The sequence below is a fragment of the Paralichthys olivaceus genome, chromosome 7 (genome assembly GCF_024713975.1).
Source record: "Paralichthys olivaceus isolate ysfri-2021 chromosome 7, ASM2471397v2, whole genome shotgun sequence".
Taxonomy (NCBI): domain Eukaryota; kingdom Metazoa; phylum Chordata; class Actinopteri; order Pleuronectiformes; family Paralichthyidae; genus Paralichthys; species Paralichthys olivaceus.
Window position 1 is genome coordinate 17,080,722 of NC_091099.1, and position 24,236 is coordinate 17,104,957.

Here is a 24,236-nt window from a genome sequence, read left to right on the forward strand (position 1 = left end):
CAGGCAGAAAATGTCTCACATATGTTCTAAAAAATCTACTAAAAAATAGAAAATATAGGGAAAACAAACATCTAGCATATAAAGTGTAATGTGTATATGATTAATAATTTATAAAAGGATCAAAGTGGTACAGATTATAACTAATATAACAATGAAAACCCGCTTTGCCCTGAACTCAAGCAATTATTATTCATTTTATTCATAATAGCCTTAAGACAAAGGGTTATTATAAAGGGAGCATCCATTTATAATAATGTCAGGAGATTAGAACCCATTTCTTATTCCAGAGAGAAAAAATCGGATGCTTCCAGGACATTAGAAAGAAAAAGTAGTAAAATTCTATATTTGACTTTTTTAATTGAATTAATTATCTGTTGTGTATATGTTGTATAGATTGGTCAGATTGTTGTCTTTTGTCTATTACAAAACACAACAATCTGACCAATCTGACCAGTGCTTCTCAAATAGGGCTCCGCAGCACAAAGTGAAAAGTTTTCAAATGTATCCATTAAAACAATCATGATATATTTTCTATGTTGATGTGGTGAAAATATTTGTAATACATGTCTAATATGCTGCGAAGACATTTCTCTTGCGTTCTCCGTTCACACAAGTAAGCAGAATTGTAAAGAAATATAGGCTGAGTCAGGTTATTCAAAGGGACATGAGGGGCCCTGAATATTCTTATAGGGAGTCTTTGACTGAGAAAATATTGAGAACCTCTGCTTTAGACTTTCTCACAGTGGCCGAAAACCTCTCCGGGATTCATGTGTGGCTTTAAACCTGTAAAACCAGCTCTAAACTGTAACTTTAAAATGATCATGTTACACAAACAGCTTATGTATACATAATATCCCTTTAAACAATATAAAATTATATAAAATAAAAATCATGACAATATATTGTTGAGAAGAAAAAAATGCTATTATTAAAAATTGCTATATCTACTATTAATATCAATCCTCTGTGCCTCTGTGGCTCTGTGGCTCAGCTATGAGACCCCTCCCCCTGCTGTGTCCCATATCTGTCACCCTTTATTAAGAAGGCTCAACATTTTCTCATTCAGGCAAACGTATGCCTCGTCCACAGAGTGACCTTTGCAAATATTTCTCAAACTCTTAATTCAAAACTGCACATTTCCACAGTGAACAGTCACACACAGGGACTTTATCTGGACCTGTACAGTAGGCTACAACCCCACCCATCGAGTGTAAGAAGAGATTAGAGACAGTTATTATAGGGAACAAACACAGCAGTGCATCAGCCGTAGATCCTGAACATTGTTTCTGCTTTCTGCTTCTCAACAGACCAATGGAGCTTTAAGCTTTGCAATTACTACACTTCAAAATAAAGAGAATCATCTTTAGGATGCAGGAAAACACGATAGGTCATGTGATGTGGTTTAGTAAGGCTCTCCGTTAATATGTGGAATAAGGCTCAGTATTTCCATATTATAACAAGACATATTAAAACTACTGTATTTGACATGCTGATGACAGTGTTTAGACACACCCAGCTCATTGAATGTAATCTAATCCAACAGTCAAACAAAAACTGTCACTTTCTTTCTTTTGAAAAAAAACGTTTGTAAAGCCAGTAGCGCTACATACTACAGCTTGCAAAGTGACAGGACCCATGGCTGAATATTGTGAACTACTATGAAAAAAATTACATTTCATCAGAAACTGTAAAACTGGTATTGCACCTGAAAAAAAGTGAAAAAATCTGATATTTTAGAAACAATTGTGCCACTAAATTTCTTCTGCATATTTAACTCCTCTGCCAATTCAGATTCTGTTGAAAGTGACACACTGACACTAATCTTTTTGTGCCATTCATATTTTCAAGGAGTGATTGTGCCACCTGCTGGACATGGCATGGTATTGTAAAATCTTGTTACATTACAATTTATTTTGTCTTTACATGATCAATTCTGATTAACGTCTGATATTAGTATACACCAGAATGATCAACACATAAGACCTTATCAAAGTTGCTCTATAAGGAAACATGCACTATAAGGAAACATGCATTAGATCAATGTGAGAGACGGTGTCTTCAGGACATACCAAGCAATCTTTACATTTTTACCCTGCAGCATATTACACAAGAAATGTAATGTGAAACCTCACTTTGGCTGGTGGAAATGTTTATTCTTCTGTGAACTATGTAACCATAGAATGACTTGAAATTAAAACAGTTTAGGGATATTTTAAGATGCCTGTATCACACATTTAAAAAATTTTAAATAATACAAAAATATTATACTTAGTTTATTTTGTTGCAAAAGGTTTCAACAGCAGTAAATCCTACTGAACCGTAGCTACTCATTCAATAGAATTTATCGGATGTCAGAATTGACACCAACCCACACATAGATGCTGCTGATGGGAAATGTCAACCATGCAGTTAACATTGTACTCAGGACGATTACCTATGACAACAATGACCCTAACAGTTCACTGATCTAAATAGAGTTAGTTTTGTTGATAGTTTTCTTTCATAATTTTTGAAAAAGATAGGCAAGTAAACAAGATCTTTCTGTTAACACAATATATCTGAATCTGCAAAGGTGTGAAATTGAAGAGCAACAAGAAAACATACCACAGCTAAATATAAAATAATTCATCCAGTTTCTTCCACAATTACAGCTTTGCTTTTTATTGGTCTTGCGTAGGTACGTACAGCAGTGGACCAGCTGTCTGGCTGGACAGCAGATAGTACCCTTCAGAAACAGTGAACCAAACATCAAGGCTGAACATGTTCGTTGTCAGGGTAACACAAGGTGTATGGTGTAGTGGACTGAGGTTGTGCAGACATTTCTATCCTAACTTAGCAATGATGATTGTGACAAATGATAATTTAGTTTGAGGACGCATCGCAGCAGATTTAGATGAAATGTCAATCGCTTGTTTACTCATGGTTTTTACAGTATATACAATAATCCCTGGCAGAAAAGATAAACTGTCATAACCAAGAAACAGCTTCCTACCTGGGTAGATTTTATAGAATTACCTTCAGCATTTTGATTGATTTTTGCAATATTTTCGCAATCTGAAAACACTGATTTGGTCTCTAGGGTTTGTGATCATCTTATTATGCTTTTGATTGACAGAAATGTTGCTATTTCTGTATTTACTTCTGAAAACATGTCATCTACACTTCCAAGTCAAATCGTTCACCTACAGTGCGTTTCACAAAAAAAAAGAAAAACTGTTGCTCCTTTTTCCAGGAGATATTTATTTGATCAAGAGACAGGATCGCATCTTTCCATAAACAAGTCAGTTAAATATTAACAAATTTACAGTCATGAGGAATGTAAAATAAAAAAACAAACAAACAACGCCCGCCCTTAAAAAAACCCAACCCAAGTTCCCCTCCCAGGATAACGACCACAATGGCCCTGGAGAAAGTGTCCAGCTCCATTGTTAACGCGCTCTTCATTCAGTGCTTCACAGTTCATCTTTGTCAGATTTTGTCTGCAGAGGAAGAAAATCAAAGCGATGAGTAAATATTCCAGAATATGAATTCTTTGCATTTTAAACATGCCGGAACTTATTTAAGTGCTCTCACCGTTTCTTCATCATCATCCTCATCTACAATTTCATCTTTATCTTCAGCGTCGTCCTCAGTTTGCTCCTCCTCTGGCTCCTCCGGCTCCTCCTCTGGTTCTTCTTCAACCTGTAGAACAGTGACATGATTTTAACTTAACAAACTTTTTACACGACTGGACAAAATGAGGAAGATGGGTTTGCATAAAATGTTCAAAAGACAGAGGGAAAGTTGACTTATATCAAATAAAACATGAACACTGCTTTATGAAATCAGACATAAGGATTGGTTCACTGGCTCTGGAGGAAGAGATGACTTGAAACTGAAACTAGAAACATTTACTATGCAAATGTACACACAGTGCAGCTGGCATTGACTTGCCTGTTCATCCAGAGGTACATTCATGCTGAGTCGAAGCATGCGCTCTATCCTGTCTCCGTAAGACTTAGTGTCCACCAGCTGGTAGCCTGAGCGCAGCGTGGCTGTCTCAAACAGAACCACAGCCAGATCTGATGCAGTCTGGTCCTCAGCGTCATCCTGAGGGACAAGGACAAAACAATTATTGATTCTCTGCATGGATAGGAAGATTCTTATTATTAATACAACTACCATGTTCCCATATGAGGTGTGCAGCATATTTAAAAAAAACTATATTGCTTGATGAGAAACATTATGACTCCTGCTTTTCTAAAAGCAACACATTATTTCCCAGATCACATAATATAGCACAATTAAAATAGTTCAATTATAGTAGTGAGACTTACATTGACTCTGTTGAGCATCTGCTTGATAAGAGGGTGTTTAGGGTTGATTTCTAATGTTTTCTTCTGGCTGGCGTAATAGCTGAGGAAAAGAGAGAGAGGAATTACTACACAAACTTAAAAAGTCAGGCTGACTGAAAACATGTCCTGGATTAAGATTTCACAACTGTGACAATGAGCATATAGTGTCGGAAAGCAAAAATCATCATTACTAACTTTGTGGAAATGTCTTTTCCTGTCTGGTAAGCTTGTGCCTTCATGATCCTCTCCATGTTTCCTGACCAGCCATACTGACTGGCAACCAGAGCGCAGGGTGAGTTGGTCAGCCTCTGAGAGAGGATGGCCTTCTCAATCTGTGGGGAAAATGCAAGGATATGAAATAATGAGGCTGATGGAACAGACGTAACCAAGCAACTCCAGCAATACTATGGCTGCTACTCATTTATCCTTGGTCTGTATTTGATAAAATAACTGAATTTCTACCTTGTCCTTCAGGGCCTTGTCTTTCAGCCAAGTGGTAAGAGGTTCATACTCCTTCTCCAGGGTCTCCCGCTTTTCCTTGGCCGCGTCGCTCTCGTCAAATTTGATGCCCTCCTTTGCCACGTTCTGGAAACGTTTTCCATCAAACTCAGGCAACGCCTGGATGCAGTACTCATCCACAGGCTCAGTGAGGTAGATTACCTCGTAGCCCTTTTTCAGTAGCCTCTCAACAAAAGGAGAAGCCTCAGCCTGACGAGGAAAACAGTTCATCAGTGTTGTGATTCCTTCTTGGACTTTACAGTATTTAGTTTTGAATTGTTTTATCATCATTCCAACTCCCTACTCACCTCTTTCCTGCTGGTTCCAGCCATGAAGTAGATCTTGTCCTGCTTCTCCTTCATGCGCTCCACATACTCCTCCAGGCTGGCCAGGACTGTCTCACTGTTGGAGGTCTGGAATCGCAGCAGTTTGGCCAGTCGGGTCCTGTTGGAGTGATCCTCAATGACACCCAGCTTGATGTTGGTTCCGAACTCCTTCCAGAACTTATCGTTGTACTGTTCCTCTGCAATCTTCTTGATCATGTCCAAAGTCTTACGCACCAGTTTCTTACGAATCACCTGAATCCAGACAAGATAAGCAATTAATTATTGACAGTTTCAGTGATATTAACATTCTACTTTAATTTAGAACTTTTACTTTGTTCGCCTTCTTTTCCCAGACTTCTAATTTAAAATGTCCAAAAATAAATATGTTTGCTTTTCCATGATTAAAAGACCAGATTAATAAAAAATTGGACATTTATAATTAAAGAGGAAAATAAGTGGAATTGAGATGTATTCATGTAGCTGTGAAGCTCACCTTGAGCAGTTTGTGCTGCTGCAGAGTCTCTCTGGACACATTCAGCGGGAGGTCATCAGAGTCAACCTAGTAAAATGAATTTACATTAATCACAATGCTGGTGCCATTATATCAATGTCTGTCCAGGCCATAATAGAACACGACTCTGCCATAACTAGCATTAGAAATCACTTACCACTCCCTTGACGAAGTTCAGGTACTTGGGCATCATGTCGTTGAAGTCATCTGTGATAAAAACTCTTCTGACAAATAGCTGTGACAGAAAGAGACATTTATTTAGAAATTGAGCTGATGAAACTGATAAATAGTAGAGTAGTAAACGAGCCACATACCTTAATGTAGTCGTTCTTCTTGGAGCCGTACTCATCAAACAGACCGCGTGGAGCTGAAGTTGGCACAAAGAGGATGGACTTAAAGGTGACCTCACCCTCAGCTGTGAAGTGGATGTGAGCCAGTGGGTCATCGCTGTCCTGTTGGAAATCATAACATATGTTTAAGTAACTAAAATTTAACACTTGTTGAGTCTTCAATGGACGTGCTCAATCTACACTGAGGTACAGAGTTACTGTTGTGCTATTTACCTTAGAGAAGGTCTTGTAGAAAGCTTTGTATTCATCCTCCTCAACCTCCTTAGCTTGTCTCTGCCAGATGGGCTTGATATCATTCATCAGCTCCCAGTCCCACACGGTCTTCTCAACCTACAACAGACATGATAAAACATTTTCAAAAATAACCGACAAATACGCATTTTCAAAAAAAAAAAGAAAAAAAGATCAATTTATTTACCAATTTTCATCAAGCACCACTAAATGAAAATCCTACCTTCTTTGTCTTTGGTTTGTCTTTGTCCTCCTCCTCTTCTTCTACCTCAGCCTCGTCTTCAGCTGTCTCTTTCTCTGGTTCCTCTGTTGCCTCGGCATCTTCCTCAATGGGCTCCTCAACTGTCTCAGTCTGGAATGTAGAGAGGAAGAGATGGTCTAACTGCCTTTTCCTCATTTCCATATTTGCAAGTTTCATGATAGAGCTATACTTGGGATCAACTCTGAGTCACAGTGTGGAAGGAAATATCTAACCTTGCTGGCCCAAACATAGATGGGGAAGTTGATGAACTGAGAGTATTTCTTGATGAGGTTCTTGATGGTCTCAAGCTCCAGATAATCTGAGGCCTCCTCTTTCAGGACAAGCCTGCGGTCAGAAAGAAGATGAGCAAGATTTAATTTCACAGTCAAAAGTATTCTAACATTTGAGACTAGAGCAGTAACACGAGAATATAGGTTTGAGTTAGTGTAATCGTTCCAACACACTTAATTGCTGGTAAATTGTAATGAATGGAGAGTAAATTGATTAGATTTGGGAATAGACAGGGGGAAGTGGAAGCTGCTATTAGACTAGAGGAACAGCAGTTTATAATGACATCAAAAACCTTTAGCAAAAGGAAAAACTATTTGTGAACGTACGTGATGGTGGTTCCTCTGCCAAGTGTGTCCCCGCGGGGGTCCTCGACGACGGAAAACTGATTGGAGTCAGATTCCCAGATGTGCTGAGTGCCGTTGTTGTGCTTTGATGTAACAATGACCTTGTCAGCAACAAGGAAAGCCGAGTAGAAACCCACACCAAACTGGCCAATCAGCTCTGAAGTAGACTCTGTCTCGGTCTGCATCTCTGTCATCTTGTTCAGGAACTCGCTGGTGCCAGACTTGGCGATGGTGCCCAAGTTCTTCACCAGCTCTTCTTTGGTCATTCCAATACCAGTGTCAGTAATGTGCAGCATGTTCTTCTCTTTATCAGACTGGAGATGGGAAGAAGACAGACAAATTACCAACAATGCAAGGGCTGTTCACATCAATACTATAGACCGCATCATACAGTAAATGTACACACTTTTATTTTGATAGTCAGCTCTTCATTGGAGGCCATTGCATCTTCATTGGTGAGAGACAGCAGGCGGATTTTATCAAGAGCATCTGAGGCATTTGAAATCAGCTCCCTAAGGAAGATCTGCAACAGATAAACACATAATTTAGTCTTTACTGTCAGACATAATAGAAAAGAGGTTATTTTGCAATATTGCAGACAGTATTTCAAATATTTATATTGTTTATTCCTGCTCACCTCCTTGTTCTTGTAGAGGGAGTTGATAATCAGCTTCATCATACGGTTGACTTCAGCCTGGAAGGCATGTTTTTCTGACTTTTCTCTTATATCCTTAATCTGAGCTGCATTCAGTCCATCCAGCTGGATAGCCTCCTCCTCTCTGAAGACACAGATATACACACAGGTTAAAATCATAGTGACAGAACTCTCCACTCTAGGAATCAATATCCAAGTTAAAGGCCAGACACATGGTTCCCTGGTCCTAACGAAGTGTGTGTATTAAATCCTGCAAAGCTTGGCCACCACTTTCAATTCCAAGGTTGCTCTGAGCGTTGTGTGCACAAGCATGGTCACACTGACCTTGTTCTGTTAACTTAAGGTTTAGTCGACCTTCTCTGATAAAGACACCTGCAGTGCATACAATAGGCACAAAAGAAATATTCCAAAACAAGTAACACCCACCTCTGCACCACCTCATCATCTGTCCTGGAGCCATCCCTGCTTTTACCCAGGTCCTCCTCTACTGTGCCATCTACGTCAAGTTCATCCTCTGCCTTCACAGCAGCTGCAGAGGGACAAGACAATTGTTAGAAATGTAAGAGCAAGCACACTGATTGTTGCAGGTATGGCTGGAGAAATGTCCAGGATGTCAGGTTTTCTCAATGTGACTGAAACTCTACACAGACATGTTGAAAATCACTACATATGCAAGGGGGGGTGTTAGGAAGGCTGGATATTATAGGATAAAACATGGATGTGCGTGGATGTAAGAGCATGTTAGTTAGCTTCAGGCAGCTTTAACATTCATGGTGGTTCAGCTAGAAACTTCTGATAAAGCACTAATGAAGAACAGATACTGACGTTGCTCTGTGAAATCAATAATTGAGAAATAAAATTACTAACGGACGACACTGAGCTTGGAAAGTGCACATATTCAAAAGCTGCAGTCACGAATGAGCAAAGAGAAGCACAGCATAGAGGAGGAAATGTAAGTTAGCTCGCTAGCTAACCCTGCTAGCTACAGTTCTGGGGTATAAAAAGATAAATGCGAGATAAGAATGTTCCCGCTACTCACCAAAGGCTAAGAGGGCGAAGAGCAGAGCTGTGAGCCAGACTCGTTTCATTTTCACTGTCGACGTGAGTGTGGAGCTGCTGTGAGACAAAAGCCGGAGAGCAGCGCACGCAGCTCAGTCTTTAGCTCGGAGACTGACAGCCTGCCTCTCCCACAGCAGCGGCTCACTCTATCAGACCCGGGGCGGCCGACCAATGGCTGCGCACCACGCACAACCTCCAGCCAATCAGAGCGTAGCACACGGCACGCGTCGCCCAATCACCTTCTTCAACATAAGTCGATACCCGAAAATCGTGGCCCGACACCATTGGCTAAGAATGAATGATCAGCACATCACTTCCGAAAATGTACATAGTGACAAAAAAGAAAAAAAATGTCAGTCAACACGTTGGTTGAACTTTGATTTTCTTCTGCAGGGTCACAGCAAAGTGATATGAGGATGTTTGTTCTGGCTCTCTCACTCCACTCTGCCATTATTCTGGCTCTTTCTTTCCTGTAGCCCTTATAGTGACATACATATACCTAGTCGTGTATATTTGATAACCATCGAATGTGTAGCCTGTTCTATTTTGCTGCCACTTCTCCTCATTTCCATATTTGCAAGTTTCATGATAGAGCTATACATGGGATCAACTCTTAGTCAAAGTGTGGAAGGATATGTCTTACCTTGCTGGCCCAAACATAGATGGGGAAGTTGATGAACTGAGAGTATTTCTTGATGAGGTTCTTGATGGTCTCAAGCTCCAGATAGTCTGAGGCCTCCTCTGTCAGGGCGAGCCTGCGGTCAGAAAGAAGATGAGCAAGATTTAATTTCACAGTCAAAAGTATTCTAACATTTGAGACTAGAGCAGTAACACGAGAATGGCAGGTTTGAGTTAGTGTAATCGTTCCAACACACTTAATTGCTGGTAAATTGTAATGAATGGATGGTAAATAGATTAGATTTGGGAATAGACAGAGGGAAGTGGAAGCTGCTTTTAGACTAGAGGAACAGCAGTTTATTATGACATCAAAAACCTTTAGCAAAAGGAAAAACAATTTGTGAACATAAGTCCATACACATACTGTTTGCTCAATCTCTCAGGAGATTCAGGTCACAGGTGTCAGGTAGCAGCTATTGTTACACAGTGGCTGTTATGATGATCATGTGTGAGTGTGTGTGTGTGAAAGTAAATGTAAATCATTAAACATGAAGGTGAAGACTTGTAAGGTTAGGTTAAGGTTAAGGCTTGGGTTGGAAGTAAGGTCAGTGTTAGGGTTAGGCAAGTAGTAACTGTAGTTTAGGTTACAGTTAGTCTCCATTAAATCAACCTAAGTCAATGTACTGTCCTCTGAAGTCACAGAGACACAACTCTGTGTGTTTTTCTGAAGCAGAAATATTGTTTATATTCTTTTGAAACCGTGTTTTTATTTGTTTTATGTTATTTTCAGGAATATTTAATACTTTGCACTTTGTTTTGAAAAGTGCTATGTAAACTGTGATTAAATATAAGTATTATTATGATTGTTATAATGATTATTATAATTATTGTGATTATGATTGTTATGTTATAATTTTGTTATCATAATAATTGTCTTAGCTGATTAGTGGAAAAGCAGGAAGCGTCTCAGTGTGCGCATCAGTTTCTGAGACGCTGATTGGCTGTGACGTTACCAAACACGGATGTGACGTAGCTCCTCCTGCAGTGACACTTTGGAGCCACATGCACTCTCCCAGGCCTCACAGACTTCATTGCCATGGCGTCCCTGTCCCTGCCCCTGTCGTCCCTCCTCGGACACAGGAAGTGTCTCCAGAGGACCGCTGTCTTCTGTAGTGTCCTGCAGGGTTTACACCAGCGGGCCTTCTCCTCCACCTCCCGCTCATGGAGACAAACTCTCGGTGCGGTCCAGCTCGGAGTCGGTCAGCTCCTGTCACGGCAGCAGCAGCAGCAGGACGGAGCATCAGTGTGTCGCAGCAGTTCCTCTTCACACGGTCAGGACATGACAGAGAGACTGTGGTCTGTTTACAACCAGACCAAGAGGCAGACACAAGGTATGCACTCCAATGCATGCCTGCTATGTAGACGAATCCTGCCTGAGAATCCTGCAACATGCACATTATGTTGATTCAAGTCTACTGATGTGTCTGCAGGTTGTGACGTTGGTCGTCTTAGTAGTTGCTGCAGCTAAATGTTCTACAGTAGGGGTGGGAATAACAGGTTAACTCACCATAAGATACGTGATAAATATTACGATACAGCAAACCTCTGTAAATGAATGCATTGCAAGACAATCATGTAACAATACATCATGATATCTGTCAAACTGAAGAAGAAAACAAAACGCCCCTAGGAGGTGAAGGTCAGGATTTGTGTTTTTATTCGCTGCAATTTGGTGCCAGTGTGTCGATGATCAGATCTCATGAATCCGGATGAAGATATATTGCCATATAAACGATTTGTCTCGCCCCTATAAGGTGTTGATGTCATGTTGTCCAAACCTTAAACACAATTTCAAAACCATACCAAGATTCAAGAGATCTTGAATCACTTTGCTAGTGGAATGAAATTTTGTGTGGAGCCAGCCTGTGGATGCCTAAAATAGGATACGATTCTAAAAATATAAATATGTATATACAAGGAATTCAAAATAGAGAGACAAGACAAGAACATAACCATATATTATTAACAGTATTTTGTGCGTAAGGCAATCATAACACAGCAAACCTTTTAACATGAAACATAATAATACTTTTTTAATGTCCCGTATTTGTTGAAAATGTGTCAGAGAAGTGTTGAACCAACTTCGTGGTGATTCTCTAGTGCTTTTATTTATACAGTACTCCAATTATTTTGTGTGTGTGAATTGGAATTTTAAAATGTGCTTGGACCTAAAATGAGCAGCCTGTATAAAATCCAAGTTAGTATTATTAATTTAAAAAAATTTAAAAAATCTTGAGGACAAGAATGGACTACATCACAATTTGTACCTCACATTCCTCCTCAGTTTCACTTTCTCTTGCCCAAAGTTTACAACCAAATAATCCACGTGTGTGTAAAGTTGTGTTACTGCTCGGAATGTATCCATCTCCATACATCGTTATCACAAGAACTTCAGTCCTATAAAATAACTTTCATACATAAATCCTGCGAAACAGCCAAATAACGTCTATCGTGTCTCTCTTTTCAGATTTGATCCCAGCAATTTGCACCAACGCCATCAACCCCAACACCATTTTTGCCAACAACGAGATGAGCCTGCGAGACATAGAGATCTACGGCTTTGACTATGACTACACCCTCGCCTTCTACTCCAGCCAACTCCACACCCTGATTTTCAACATAGCCCGGGACATTTTAATCACCAACCACAGGGTGTGTGCAGTGTTTGACTCTTTTAAACCTATTACTTATTTCACATACAGGAGGACGATGTATAACTGTATGTTTCCTTTATCTGCAAAGCTGATATCAACTTCTGATTTTTCTCTGTGCATTAGTATCCAGAGGGTTTGCGAAAGTATGAGTATATTCCAGATTTTGCAGTGAGAGGACTTCACTATGATGTGCAAAAGGTAAGGTCTTTTTTGTTGTTGAACTCCAATATTTGGTTGTTGAAAATTTTGGGCATTTTTTCAAGCCCAGTAAGAAGATAATTTTTATGAAAATAAATTATTCAAACAGGCACTGCTGATGAAGATAGATGCTTTTCACTACATCCAGCTGGGAACCGTATACAGGTATCTGTGTAATGTTTTATACCAGGGGCAGTGGGATAAAATGTACATTTTATACAGCTCTGTGTGAGTACAACATTTTTGTCTCACAAGGCAACTAATAAACATGTTTAATATATAGTTAATGCAGTCATTCAATGTTTAAACTAAGAATCTTATAACTTTCTTTGAGTTTGCAAAAACTGCAGATAAAGTGGCAAAATTGTTTTTGTTTTTCATATTTCTCTTACAGGGGTCTTCATCCAGTTTCTGATGAGGAAGTAATTGCCATGTATGAAGGTTGTCACGTACCTCTAGAGATCATGAGTGACTTCTATGGCAAGGTGAAGAGCACTTCAACATTTGTCTGCATCAACACAGGTACATGGATGTAAAAACAGCAGAATATTTAAGTTAATAACTGTCCTGCAGAGCTCCCACGGCCACACCATGAAACAATTCATGGACATCTTCTCCCTGCCTGAGATGACCCTCCTGTCCTGCGTCAATGACTTCTTCATGAGGCACAACATCGACTACGAGCCAGTCCATCTCTACAAAGACGTAAAGGTGAGATCTACCTTTGTTTATTAGTGTTCAGGACTCGGCATGACTCCCCTTTTCTGTGATTGGATTTTATGTATTTACACACACAGACTGCTAGGAGATTCAGTCACAAGTGAAAGACAATGTATTTACTTGTTTGCGCTATGCTGTGAAACATCAGCCATTCAACGGCGTCTTAATTTTAGCTCTGAAAACTGGCATCTAATTTTAGTCGAAGCGAGCCCGCCTTGGCCATCTGCGTCTGTTCACTGGTGGCTCGGGTGCTTCAGAGAGAGAGAGGCGAGAAATCAGCGGTGTGTGTTCTTCCTCTGAGAGCAGCTGTCACGCCGGTCCGATCTATTCTGTGTGACACTGTAGCGTGTTTGACAGATCGCTGTCATTAAAAGCTCTCACACACACTCTGTCTTTCACGAGTGTCTCTCTTATCTTTTCAAGGACACACTCCTTAATCTTTATTTTTCTTACCAAAATTGATTCATCACTCGATATTAATCTTTTCTTTTGCTCAAGTTTTTTTCAATACATTTTCCTTTAACTTTTTAAGTTTGCCTTTAAATGTCCATCTCAATTCACTGATTTAAAAGCGCAAGATACACATTTTAAAATGTAGTGTAAAGTTTCTCAGTGTGTTAACAAAGTAACTTAACCCCAGGGCCTATTTTCTTCATGTTTTAATTTGTATTCAGTGATGCACTTTCTTTATGCTTCCAAGTCAACCGTTTATACGCAGAGCAAAGTGTTGCTGCGAGAGCTGAATGCCAACATTGTGTTGCTAAAGTCAAGACTTCCTTGCTGGGGGCCATTTACTTTTTTCCTCTTCACAGGAAGCCATTAGAGATGTTCACGTCAAGGGCATTATGTACCGAGCTGTGGAGGCAGATATTGGTAATGCTTTTTGATTTGTTTTACTTTGTCCGGCCGCATATGAAAAAGCAGAGTTTTGATTACACAAATCATATTTTATGTTGTTTTTTTTCTCTCTGTCTCACTCTATTTTCTGGTTTTCCAGATAAATACATTTGCTATGGTGAGCAAAGCCATGCTGTGCTGAAGAAGCTGTCAGAGAGTGGAAAGAAAATGTTCCTCATCACCAACAGTCCTTTTTACTTTGTGTAAGTATGAGCAAACAGGGTGCAAGCGCTTGTCGTCACGGTTAATTCATTTATTATTGTACAAATATTTAACTGGTGCTCTCACTTTTATGGATGGGCATACAGACACACACACACACACATCAAAGGACTTTGTGTTCACAAATAATTTGAAGTTCATTGGAAGTTATCGGCTTCAGAGGACGTGGTCTACGTGGGCTGTGTAAGCCCAGAAGAACAGATCGAAATAAGTGTCTGGTCTACAGAGGATTTCAGAGTCACCAGCTTGTCCCGCCCTTATTGCTGTCGCTAAGCAACAAAGCTGCAGTTAAACACAAGTTTTAAGTGCCTTTGGTGTGCCATTAGCTGTTTGGTTGAATTGAAGCGTGATGATCAAGCACCATTACCTTTTCGAAAACGGTTCGTCACTCAAGCGCAATGAATTCTGGGATAGCATGTTTTGTGCGTACGCAGTGGTTATAAATGAGGCCCCAGGTCTATCTATCCAATCTTGAAATGCTTCCTTAATGTCCTCAGTTTAATTATCAATCACATTGAGTCATTACAGCAACCAAACATGTGATTGCCATATTTTCACACTAACTCAGTAGCAGATGGACATATTGCTGATGTTTGCATCATCATTGCTTGTTGCTGAATCAGGTCGATTGTTTATGTTTGTACCCTCATGATGAGCTTCAGGATGCTGCTGACGAGGTGATATCTGGAATATTTTTCTTCCTCAGGGACCGAGGAATGAGCTTCATTGTAGGGAAGGACTGGAGGGACCTGTTTGATGTTGTTATTGTTCAGGCCGACAAACCCAGTTTCTTCAACGACCGGAGAAAGTAAGTCTGTATGCCCGTGTTATGCCTCTTCTAGCCCACTAGGGGTCTCACTGGACCATGCAGCCAACAAGCACTAGTAGACCTAAACACTGTGTAAACAGCGTAGGTATAAGTGTTCTTTGGAGCTCTTAATATATATATTAGCTCCTATTGTATATATAGTGGGTAAGATTTGTCTTTGTGTATTTCTATAACTAGACCTTTCAGGCGAGTGACAGACCAAGGTGCGTTGCTGTGGGACAGAATTCACAGGCTGGAAAAAGGGCAGATCTACAAACAGGTGCGGCGTTAACACATCATGCTAGTTAAACATTTCCAATGTATTAACGCAGTATGAACATCGATAGGCTCTGTTGTTGACTTTTGTTATTTGTTGATCATGGTAGGGAAACCTTTATGAGTTCCTGAGACTCACCGGCTGGAGAGGATCCAAAGTGCTGTACTTCGGTGATCACATCTACAGCGACTTGGCAGTAAGCAGCATCCACACATATGTATAGCAAAGGGATAATTATAACCTCACAATACTCTGTAAGTTTGCCTTTCACATATGAAGAACACATCAGGAGATTTTTTTGGTCAGATGTGTGCGGTGAGGAGTGACGTCAGTGTACAGCATGCAGGAAGCAGGACATGATGTATACATTTAGCTGCAGAAAGCACAAATCATCGACACTGGCGTCGGCCCTTATCAGAAAAAGCTCTTGAATCTCGTCTTTCCAAGTTAACACTTTGTACTTTATGGTATTTGTATTTTTTTATTTTTGTTTTGTTTTGCATCCATTGAGTGTTAGAAACGTCATCAACATGCTCTCTCGCCTGTGGAACATTTTCCTCCTGTGTTCTCACCTGAGCACACTCAGACATTTTCCAAGATGGGCGGTAGGAAAATATTCCAGCCTTGATTCAGAAATGAAAAATCGTTTCCATTTATTAACTGACTGATGCATCGGCGAGAAATACAAACTTCCGCATACGGTCTTATCTGCGGCGTTTGGCGACCTGCTGTTAAATGACGAAGCGACGGAAATATTTTCAAAATGGAAACGTTACGGAAATGTTTTGAGTAACATACAGCCCGGCTGGATATTGTAATAAAAATGTGATGAATGAAATGAAAAATCTTCATGCATTCAACCACAGTTGCCGTAGCTTTTCATAGAATGACAGACATCACTTGTAAAGTAGTATCCCTTTACATTTAGTGACCTGCAAACAGCTGCTCCACATCTGCCCTTAACAAACCAGCATCTTCTTGTTTATTTAACTGCATCACAATTCACTCTAACAACGTGGATATTTGTACATGTGTCTGATCAGCTATAAATGGCGATAATGAAAGACAGAGTTTTACATCTCTGGCTTGATGCCCTCGCTGTTGGCAGGCAGCCAAGTGTCAAACATATCATCTTGCTTATTTATTGAGATGGAACACGGCGTGTGAAGTTCACTCTCGCCACAGTTTACAGTCGGCCTCAGTGGCTGTGGGATGAGATCATTACTGTGGGTCGAAACAGAGTAGAGGCATCTCAGGAGGGAGGAATCGAGGGAGCAATATTGAAAGGAATATTCTCATTTCTCTGATCCACGTCAATGTAGTTTTTCAATCTCATGTTTGTCTGATGGAACAGATGTGGTTTGGTTTTAATGATGCTGCTGCTGTTTGCCCTGGCCACCTAACAGGCCACTCTTCACCATGGATTTAGGCACTTAATTGCAGCCAGGGGGATTAAGGCTTGAAGTCTGTTTTCTTTGATCTGAGTGTTCTGCTGCATTGACTGTATGTTGAACTTCGAGCGCTGTGTGCTGCAGTGTACAATAGTTCTGTGACTGCATGTACTGTATGCATATATCTTTAGCCTGACACTCGATTAAATGATTTATAGAGGCCCCTGTCTTTATGACTCTGTGCTGAAGACAGACAGTGACCGAAGGCATTGTGTTTTCAGGTTGTCCATTTGTACGTATGCTCATCCTATTCTTGTGAACATGTCTCAAGATGTCCTTGAGGAAATGTCTTCAAATTTGGTACAAGTTTAGTTGGAATCAATTAGATGGTGGTTAAAGGTTGAAAGTCAAGGTCAGTGTGACCTCACAAGGACTTTTTTTTTGCCTTTTGAACACAATTTCTCAGGATCACCTCCAGGGAATCCTTTCAGATTCAGTACAAACGTTCTTCTGAACTCAAACATTAACAGATTAGAATCTGGTGGTTCGAGAGATTCCTTCCAAATGTGGAACAAATGTTCACTTAGACTCTCAGATTAACTGATTTGATTTGGGTGGTTAAAGGTCAAAGGTCACGATGCATGAAAACATTTATTTGGACTGGAACCGCACTGGTTGGTGGAGGCATACATGGCAGTAATTTACTTTTGTTGCTTAATTATTTCTTACTTGAGACACACGCCTCACACTGGCCAAACAAATACAAACAAATCATGATGTTCACAATATTTCTGTGTTCAAGACTGATTTTATGGTGTTTTTCACTGCAGGATCTAACACTGAAACATGGCTGGAGAACAGGTGCCATCATCCCTGAGCTGAGGAAAGAGATCAAGATAATGAACACAGAGCAGTATGTGCACATGATGACCTGGTTACAGGCACTGACTGGACTCATTGAACAGATGCAGGTGAAGAGACTTGTGTGTCAGTCTTCCATTCTGCATTTTTTTATCTCAACTTTATGTGCCTAACTTCTTCCCACTTCTCCTGGACAGGTGCACAGGGATCCGGCGTCTCAAGCTGTCGTTGAGGAGTGGATCAGAGAAAGAGAGGCCATGAGGTAATAGAGATAATTACTCTGACATTCATGAGCAGGTCAATAGTTTCCTGAGGTCTCATAGAACTGATTAAACCAAATGCTTATGTATGTATTTTAATGGCAGGCCACAGACGAAGGACAGCTTCAACGCTCAGTTTGGGAGTCTTTTCCGCACTTACCACAACCCCACCTACTTCTCCCGCCGACTGTCGCGCTTTGCAGACATCTACATGGCCTCCATCAGTTGCCTGCTCAACTACGACTTCCAGCACACCTTCTTCCCTCGCCGTAATCCTCTGCAGCACGAGTCCCCCTTCTGGCCTGAGCACAACCTGAAGGTCTGAGCCTCTCCGCTCCACAGGACCAAAGCAGAGTCTGACCAGAGACACTGAGAAGAAGAGAATGATGAATGGAATGAATGATTTTCATTGCTGATTTAAACAACTTGAAATAAGTCATTGTCGAAGATGCATGGCACATTTTAGGTCATGCATAAAGTGTTGATGTTTATATAGTTAGTAGTTAGTTGACTTTAGTTTCACAGAATTGATTACATTTTAATAGATTTTAAGACAAATGATACGAGACAGAATGTACAGTTTCACTTATGCAAGATTAATGTGCATAGATTATATTTTGAAGGCACTGAATTGTGTGTGTGTGTGTGTGTGTGTGTGTGTGTGTGTGTGTGTGTGTGTGTGTGTGTGTGTGTGTGTGTGTGTGTGTGTGTGTCGGGCATGAATTGATCATGGTTAAGGTTAGAGATAAGGTCCTGGTTTGACTGTCCACAAAGAATAGAACTTAATGCAAAGTTCTTATAAGGATAGCTGTGCTAGTGTGTTGTGAATGGGAGAGAGATTGTGGTGCACGATTATATGAATATAATGCAATACTTTAAACAACAGGGGGCAGTCATACATCAAATCTGTCACATTGTTCACACTCTGTAAACATTATCTTTTGCCTTTTTTATCTGAACTGCAAGTTTAAAACTGAGATATGACATTTGAATTACAGACTCTGTTGCCTTAATCTCATGCTCACGTTACTGCCGTGTATATATTTTTGTAATAGCCCAATATTATTTCTGTCAAGCGTTTTAAGTTCATTTCAACTGGAGTTGAGATGTTGTAAAATAAGATTTTTCCTCTTGTTTTAAAAATATTTGGCACAGCCTGTATGTTTCTCCTAAGCAAATGAGAGATAGTAAAATTTGTCAGGAGAAAATAGAGCGTCGTTTCTATATTTAGCACATGTGTTGCTATTTGATCTGTGCAGAGTTTTGGCAGAAAATATGTTAAATGCTCTCATCCATGCTAGAATGTACTGTCGGCTATAGAGAAATTAATGTAAGATCTTAAAAAGGGAATTTATATACATCTCCACCAGTGGCCACAACCTCATGGTTTCTTTTATTTATTTGATTGTGTTGTGTTTATCTTGATGTTTATTTTTATGTCATTATTTATTAAAACAGAAATGGCTTAATGCTTGTAGCCTAGTGCTTGTCATTAATGTGGAACAGCTTGATGTGATTGGATAATTGTGCTGTAATCAGATTTAATTTGCAGGTAGGTTAGTGAGTGTGAAGTCCACTGTGTGCAGCTCCTTTTACTTTGTTATTTGATGTGTGAACAACAAAAGGAAAAGAAACATTTCGTATTTTGAAAATTGATTTTGAGCACTAATTTATCCCTTGTTAATAACTTTTCCAATTACCATCACAGCAGATGGTTTGTTGGGATTAAACCTCTAAATCGTGTTACGAACCAATTTCTCATATTGCATTTGGGGCTTTTTCTATCAGACAGGTGCACAATCTGAGATCTTGGAAATAAGAAAGGCTAAGTGGTTGGAAAGGGATCAGAAATGATAAGACCTGTGACGCCGTGTCCTGAGTCTGAGGGTTTGGTCCCCTGGCCTCACAGCGGTTTCCCCTGGACTTCATTTAGGGTGTCATGGACAGCAACAGCACTGCGTGGAGCTCTAGCTCTCATCCTCCACCCAACCACGGCGTGATGGCCACCGTGGTGCCCACCATCTTCCCTCGGGTTGGTTTCAGCATACTTTCCTTCCTCATGTTCATCAATACAGTGTTGACAGTTTTCAACAACAGCCTCGTCATCACCGTGATGCTGAGGAACCCATCTCTCCTCCACCCAATGAACGTTTTCATCCTCAGCCTGGCCGTGTCGGACCTCATGATAGGCCTGTGCGGCTCCTTGGTCGTCACCATCACCAACTACCAAGGCAACTTCTTTATTGGCCACACGGCCTGTGTGTTTCAAGGATTTGCAGTCAATTACTTTGGTGAGTGGAGATGTGTTTGACTATGCCTGTGAAATATAATATATTGACGGAAGGATCAAAGGATAAAATACTTCAGTTCACGCTTTAGTAAAACATTTATGTTCTGGGGCTTTTGTTTGTTTCTGTTCATATCAAGCCAGTTTCTAACTTCTGGTTTGATACAAACACTTGGAAACTGTGCAGGACATATGTGTGATGGAAAAGATTACTTATTGATTGAAGAAAGAAGATTTATTTACCAGACAATGGAAAAATGGATGAGGTTTAGAGATAAAGACATCAACTCTGCATACCACTGGCAGAACAGTGGGAGAGATGTCTTTCTGTTCACATCTGAGCTTTCAAATGATGGTTTTTTTTAATTTAATTCATGACTTTGGGAAGGAACAAATGTTGATCTAGGGTAGAAATAAAGCTTTTTCCAGAGCTTTCAACAACAGCTCATGGTCTTCTCATGAGATGTTTGCTTAGTTGTCTTGGGGATATTATGCACCACAAACTACATTGCCCAAGAGAGACTTAAAAACATACATTTGAATGTCCAGAAAAGTCTTTTAACTCCTTGAGCTGAGATTCTCTTTTTGTTTTTCCATGTAGGTTTGGTGTCCCTCTGCACTCTGACCCTGCTCGCCTACGAACGCTACATCGTAGTGTGTAAACCAAGAGCTGGTTTTAAGCTGAGCATGCGGAGAAGCGTCAATGGACTCATATGTGTGTGGGTCTTCTGCTTGTTTTGGGCCGTGGCTCCACTGTTCGGCTGGAGCTCCTACGGACCTGAAGGAGTCCAGACCTCCTGCTCTCTGGCCTGGGAGGAAAGATCGTGGAGCAACTACAGCTATCTCATCCTCTACACCCTCCTCTGCTTCATTTTCCCCGTCATAGTCATCATCTATTGTTACTCCAAAGTGCTCAAATCCATGGATAAGGTGGGTTCAGTATGGTGTCTGCATATTTATCACACTTTTACACCCTTAAAACTATGTTTTAAAACTCACACCTCCATCCTCATCTGTTTGCAATCTACCACCTGACTATATGAGCTTCAAATTTGTTTTTCCACTCATGCAGCTGAACAGGAGTGTGGAGCTCCAAGGGGGGCGTTCCAGCCACAAAGAGAATGATCACGCCATCAACATGGTCCTGGCCATGATTGCATCTTTTTTTGTTTGCTGGCTGCCCTACACAGTGTTGTCAGTGGTGGTGGTCGTGGACCCTGAGCTCTACATCCCTCCACTGCTTGCAACCATGCCCATGTACTTTGCCAAGACCAGCCCTGTCTATAATCCCATTATCTACTTTCTCTCCAACAAACAGGTAAGCAGCTAAAGAGATGAGATGCATAGGCTGAGTGTGAACTAAGATTGGCACAAGAAATACAGAGGCCTATTTGCATGTCATGCATGTGAAACGACTGCTCATATATTTCCTGACAGGGTGATTATGTGGTTTTTTTTATGTCCCACAGTTCCGCGACTCCACCCTGGAGGTGCTGTCGTGTGGACGATACATTCCCCATGGACCCACTAGTGTCAGCATCAACATGCATACCTTGAACAGAAGGAGCCACATGATTCCTTTAAGCAGGAATATCAACATGCAATGCAAGGTTTTGCCTCTGTGACTGTCTCCACTGTTATGGTTGTCAGCGTATGTTGGTGCCTCATCATGGACACAGACCTGCACATCCACAGGCCCCTGTCTCACACAGACGTCTTCACTGTGTCAACGAGCACAGAGTCAGAGACTTACAGCTGATGTTCATGAGGTGGAGACAAAAACAAAGAAACCTCTGGAGTAATGCAATTCAATACAATATTAAATAGATAGATCAATAGATACATAGAAGGACGGATGGACATACAGACGGAAGGACGAACAGACTGATATAGATGGATGGATGTATGGATGGACATACAGAGACGGATGAATGGACAGATAGGTTGATGGACAGACTGATATGGATAGATGGATGGACAGATAGATAAATAGATGATAGACAGATGGATGGATATATGGATGGATGGATGTACAGGGGACGTACAGATAGACAGAGGGCAGAGGGACGGACAGACGGCCAGTAGATAGATAGATAGAGAGATAGAGAGATGTATTGAACTGCATTATACTGCAGAGTTTTTTCCGGTATTTACTCTCCATTGCATTTTTTCTAGAACAATCAGAATGATCATTAAGATGGTTTTATTTCTGTGATTTGCTTCAATCAATAAACTATAAACTTTTTCATATTGATGTTTGCAGATCTTGTGCATGTAGAAAAAAAAAGGAGTCAGGAAACTCTGACTGAAATAAATTTTTTCATTTGTATTTCTTTCATCTCTGTGCATTTTTTAAGAAGCCTGGACACAAGAGAGGGAGTCAAACCTTTGACTTGTTGTTCGTAGATAAAATGCACTGGACCTGTTTTTGTGTAGCGTGAGTGAGAGAGTTCCGACTCTCAGAAAGCCACTTTGTGATTAACAGTTTCAGGGAGTTGGGTAATGAAATATTGATTCACACGTATAAAGGAGTGTGCGACCATTTTTATTTCACAAGGCATTTTTCTGGGAGTGAGTGCTGTGATTTTATTGGAAGATATGCTGCACAGTGCCTCCTTCTATGTAATATTATTATGCAAAGATTTTAAAATTAAACTTAACAATAGCCAGCTCCATCATCCAATCAACACTGGCAGCTCCGCCACGTCATTTTACTTACTGTGTATTACGCAATATGTCTGTAACCAACATTTCCAGACTTCTGTTGCAAAAAAATATTTCATCACTGCAGTGAACTGTATATAGGTTTCATTTTGCTTATAAATAGATGTATGAATGCAGGAGTTACTCATTAAAAAAACATTTTCAGTTGCAGAAGCAACAAAGGTAATTTTGTCTGATCCCATTAGACAAAATCAGATTAGAACAACAGGATATTATCATGCACTTGTTAAAGGTCCAGTGTGTAAGATTTAGGTGAAAGGGATGAATTAGCAGAAATTTAATGTAGAATAATCCTCATGATGTTTTCACTAGTTCGTTTCATCTAAATTGTATGAATTGTAGTTTTCTATACCCCAGAAAAGGCCCTTTATATTTAAATACCTTCAATTCAGATGGGGGCGGGGGGGGGGGGGTCCTCTCTGTGGAGGCGGACATGTTTTTCGCTGTCGTCCAAACTGGACAAACTAAAACCTTTTGAGTTTTTATGACAACTGAAGGCTACCACTTCTTCTTCATGTTTGGAAGGAGAGGGTGATGTGAGGGGTGTTCAGCTGCAACATGCAACTTCAACACTAGATATCACAAAATTCTACACACTGTACCTTTAAGCAACATGTATTTTAACAATGTTGATTCAGTGAGACATTGAAAGATTTTTCTCGGTTGGCCTGCTCTGTGCTCTGCACGGGGGGTGGGGGGGACTGTATGATTTTCAGATTTATTATCTCTGTAGACAGTTGAGAGGGGGAATGATGACATAATGACACAGTCTGTGGTTCTGATTCAAACCCGTCACGTCGAGTCTCACATGGCACACGCTGAGTCACCACAGCTAACACTAACACGCATCAGTGGATAAAGATGAAGAGACAGGATGCTATTAAAGAGAATTTCAACTGTTGATTGAGCTACTAGGCTTAATCTTTTTTTTATGATTGTTTATTATATTGTGATTTACTTTATTGTGTTCCTATGCTTTTTCAATTAACCATAATTTAACCATGATGTTACTTTTGATGATGAGAGAATAAACATTTTCAATATTGCAAATATCATTGAATGTGACAATTTATTTATTCAAATGACCCAAACATCTTTACATAATGTCACTTGGTTGTTCCACACATCTCTTACTTTAAATTACATTGCAAATAGTAACTACAGACTTCATACTCATGACTTAATTTGTATGTACTGGAATAGAAATGGGTGCCCATAATGCAAAGTTTGGGGTAAAGTCATTTGGAAATATGTCAAGATTCTGGATTCATTAGGGTTTGTTGGTTGAATTTTATTTTAATTTTGTCCTTTTCCCTCCATCTAAGTCCACCTGCTTGATGTAAATATTGTAAATCAAATTCTAAATAAAGCGTTTTTCATTTGCAACTACCCCTTTGTCTCATAATTTCTATTCAAACA

At 40.2% G+C, this 24,236-nt stretch overlaps 3 protein-coding genes across 3 annotated transcripts; 2 read left to right on the top strand and 1 right to left on the bottom strand.

Moving 5' to 3' along the window:
- Nucleotides 1-3,220: 3,220 nt before the first annotated feature.
- On the bottom strand, nucleotides 3,221-10,765 carry hsp90b1 (heat shock protein 90, beta (grp94), member 1). The gene is made up of 20 exons (XM_020078972.2): nucleotides 10,472-10,765; nucleotides 9,484-9,595; nucleotides 8,821-9,153; nucleotides 8,208-8,310; nucleotides 7,764-7,905; nucleotides 7,533-7,649; nucleotides 7,109-7,440; nucleotides 6,725-6,836; nucleotides 6,474-6,602; nucleotides 6,233-6,349; nucleotides 5,984-6,121; nucleotides 5,827-5,904; nucleotides 5,652-5,717; nucleotides 5,141-5,410; nucleotides 4,797-5,042; nucleotides 4,530-4,666; nucleotides 4,317-4,395; nucleotides 3,934-4,089; nucleotides 3,574-3,681; nucleotides 3,221-3,479 (listed from the first exon to the last, which is right to left on the bottom strand). Exons 3-20 carry the CDS (start codon nucleotides 8,867-8,869, stop codon nucleotides 3,453-3,455), a joined length of 2,406 nt encoding a protein of 801 aa, XP_019934531.1. The 5' UTR covers nucleotides 8,870-9,153; nucleotides 9,484-9,595; nucleotides 10,472-10,765; the 3' UTR covers nucleotides 3,221-3,452.
- On the top strand, nucleotides 10,480-19,275 carry nt5dc3 (5'-nucleotidase domain containing 3). Its single transcript, XM_020078973.2, has 14 exons — nucleotides 10,480-10,849; nucleotides 11,986-12,170; nucleotides 12,296-12,370; nucleotides 12,480-12,535; nucleotides 12,765-12,855; nucleotides 12,944-13,081; nucleotides 13,903-13,963; nucleotides 14,088-14,190; nucleotides 14,916-15,017; nucleotides 15,216-15,297; nucleotides 15,404-15,490; nucleotides 17,516-17,656; nucleotides 17,744-17,808; nucleotides 17,912-19,275. The coding sequence occupies exons 1-14, from the start codon at nucleotides 10,555-10,557 to the stop codon at nucleotides 18,129-18,131; spliced, it is 1,701 nt and encodes a 566-aa protein (XP_019934532.2). The 5' UTR covers nucleotides 10,480-10,554; the 3' UTR covers nucleotides 18,132-19,275.
- Nucleotides 19,276-19,610: 335 nt separating this feature from the next.
- On the top strand, nucleotides 19,611-21,824 carry parietopsin. Its single transcript, XM_020078586.2, has 4 exons — nucleotides 19,611-20,097; nucleotides 20,695-21,023; nucleotides 21,166-21,411; nucleotides 21,563-21,824. Exons 1-4 carry the CDS (start codon nucleotides 19,746-19,748, stop codon nucleotides 21,716-21,718), a joined length of 1,083 nt encoding a protein of 360 aa, XP_019934145.1. The 5' UTR covers nucleotides 19,611-19,745; the 3' UTR covers nucleotides 21,719-21,824.
- The last annotated feature ends 2,412 nt before the right edge of the window (nucleotides 21,825-24,236 follow it).

Coding starts and splice junctions, on each gene's coding strand:
- hsp90b1 (XM_020078972.2), bottom strand. CDS start 8,869: ATGAAACGAGTCTGGCTCACAGCTCTGCTCTTCGCCCTCTTAGCCTTT. Junction 5,043..5,140: donor CTGGAACCAGCAGGAAAGAG/GTGAGTAGGGAG, acceptor TTTCCTCGTCAG/GCTGAGGCTTCTCCTTTTGT. Junction 3,480..3,573: donor AGGATGATGATGAAGAAACG/GTGAGAGCACTT, acceptor CTTCCTCTGCAG/ACAAAATCTGACAAAGATGA.
- nt5dc3 (XM_020078973.2), top strand. CDS start 10,555: ATGGCGTCCCTGTCCCTGCCCCTGTCGTCCCTCCTCGGACACAGGAAG. Junction 10,850..11,985: donor GACCAAGAGGCAGACACAAG/GTATGCACTCCA, acceptor CTCTCTTTTCAG/ATTTGATCCCAGCAATTTGC. Junction 15,018..15,215: donor TTCTTCAACGACCGGAGAAA/GTAAGTCTGTAT, acceptor TTCTATAACTAG/ACCTTTCAGGCGAGTGACAG.
- parietopsin (XM_020078586.2), top strand. CDS start 19,746: ATGGACAGCAACAGCACTGCGTGGAGCTCTAGCTCTCATCCTCCACCC. Junction 21,024..21,165: donor TGCTCAAATCCATGGATAAG/GTGGGTTCAGTA, acceptor CCACTCATGCAG/CTGAACAGGAGTGTGGAGCT. Junction 21,412..21,562: donor ACTTTCTCTCCAACAAACAG/GTAAGCAGCTAA, acceptor TATGTCCCACAG/TTCCGCGACTCCACCCTGGA.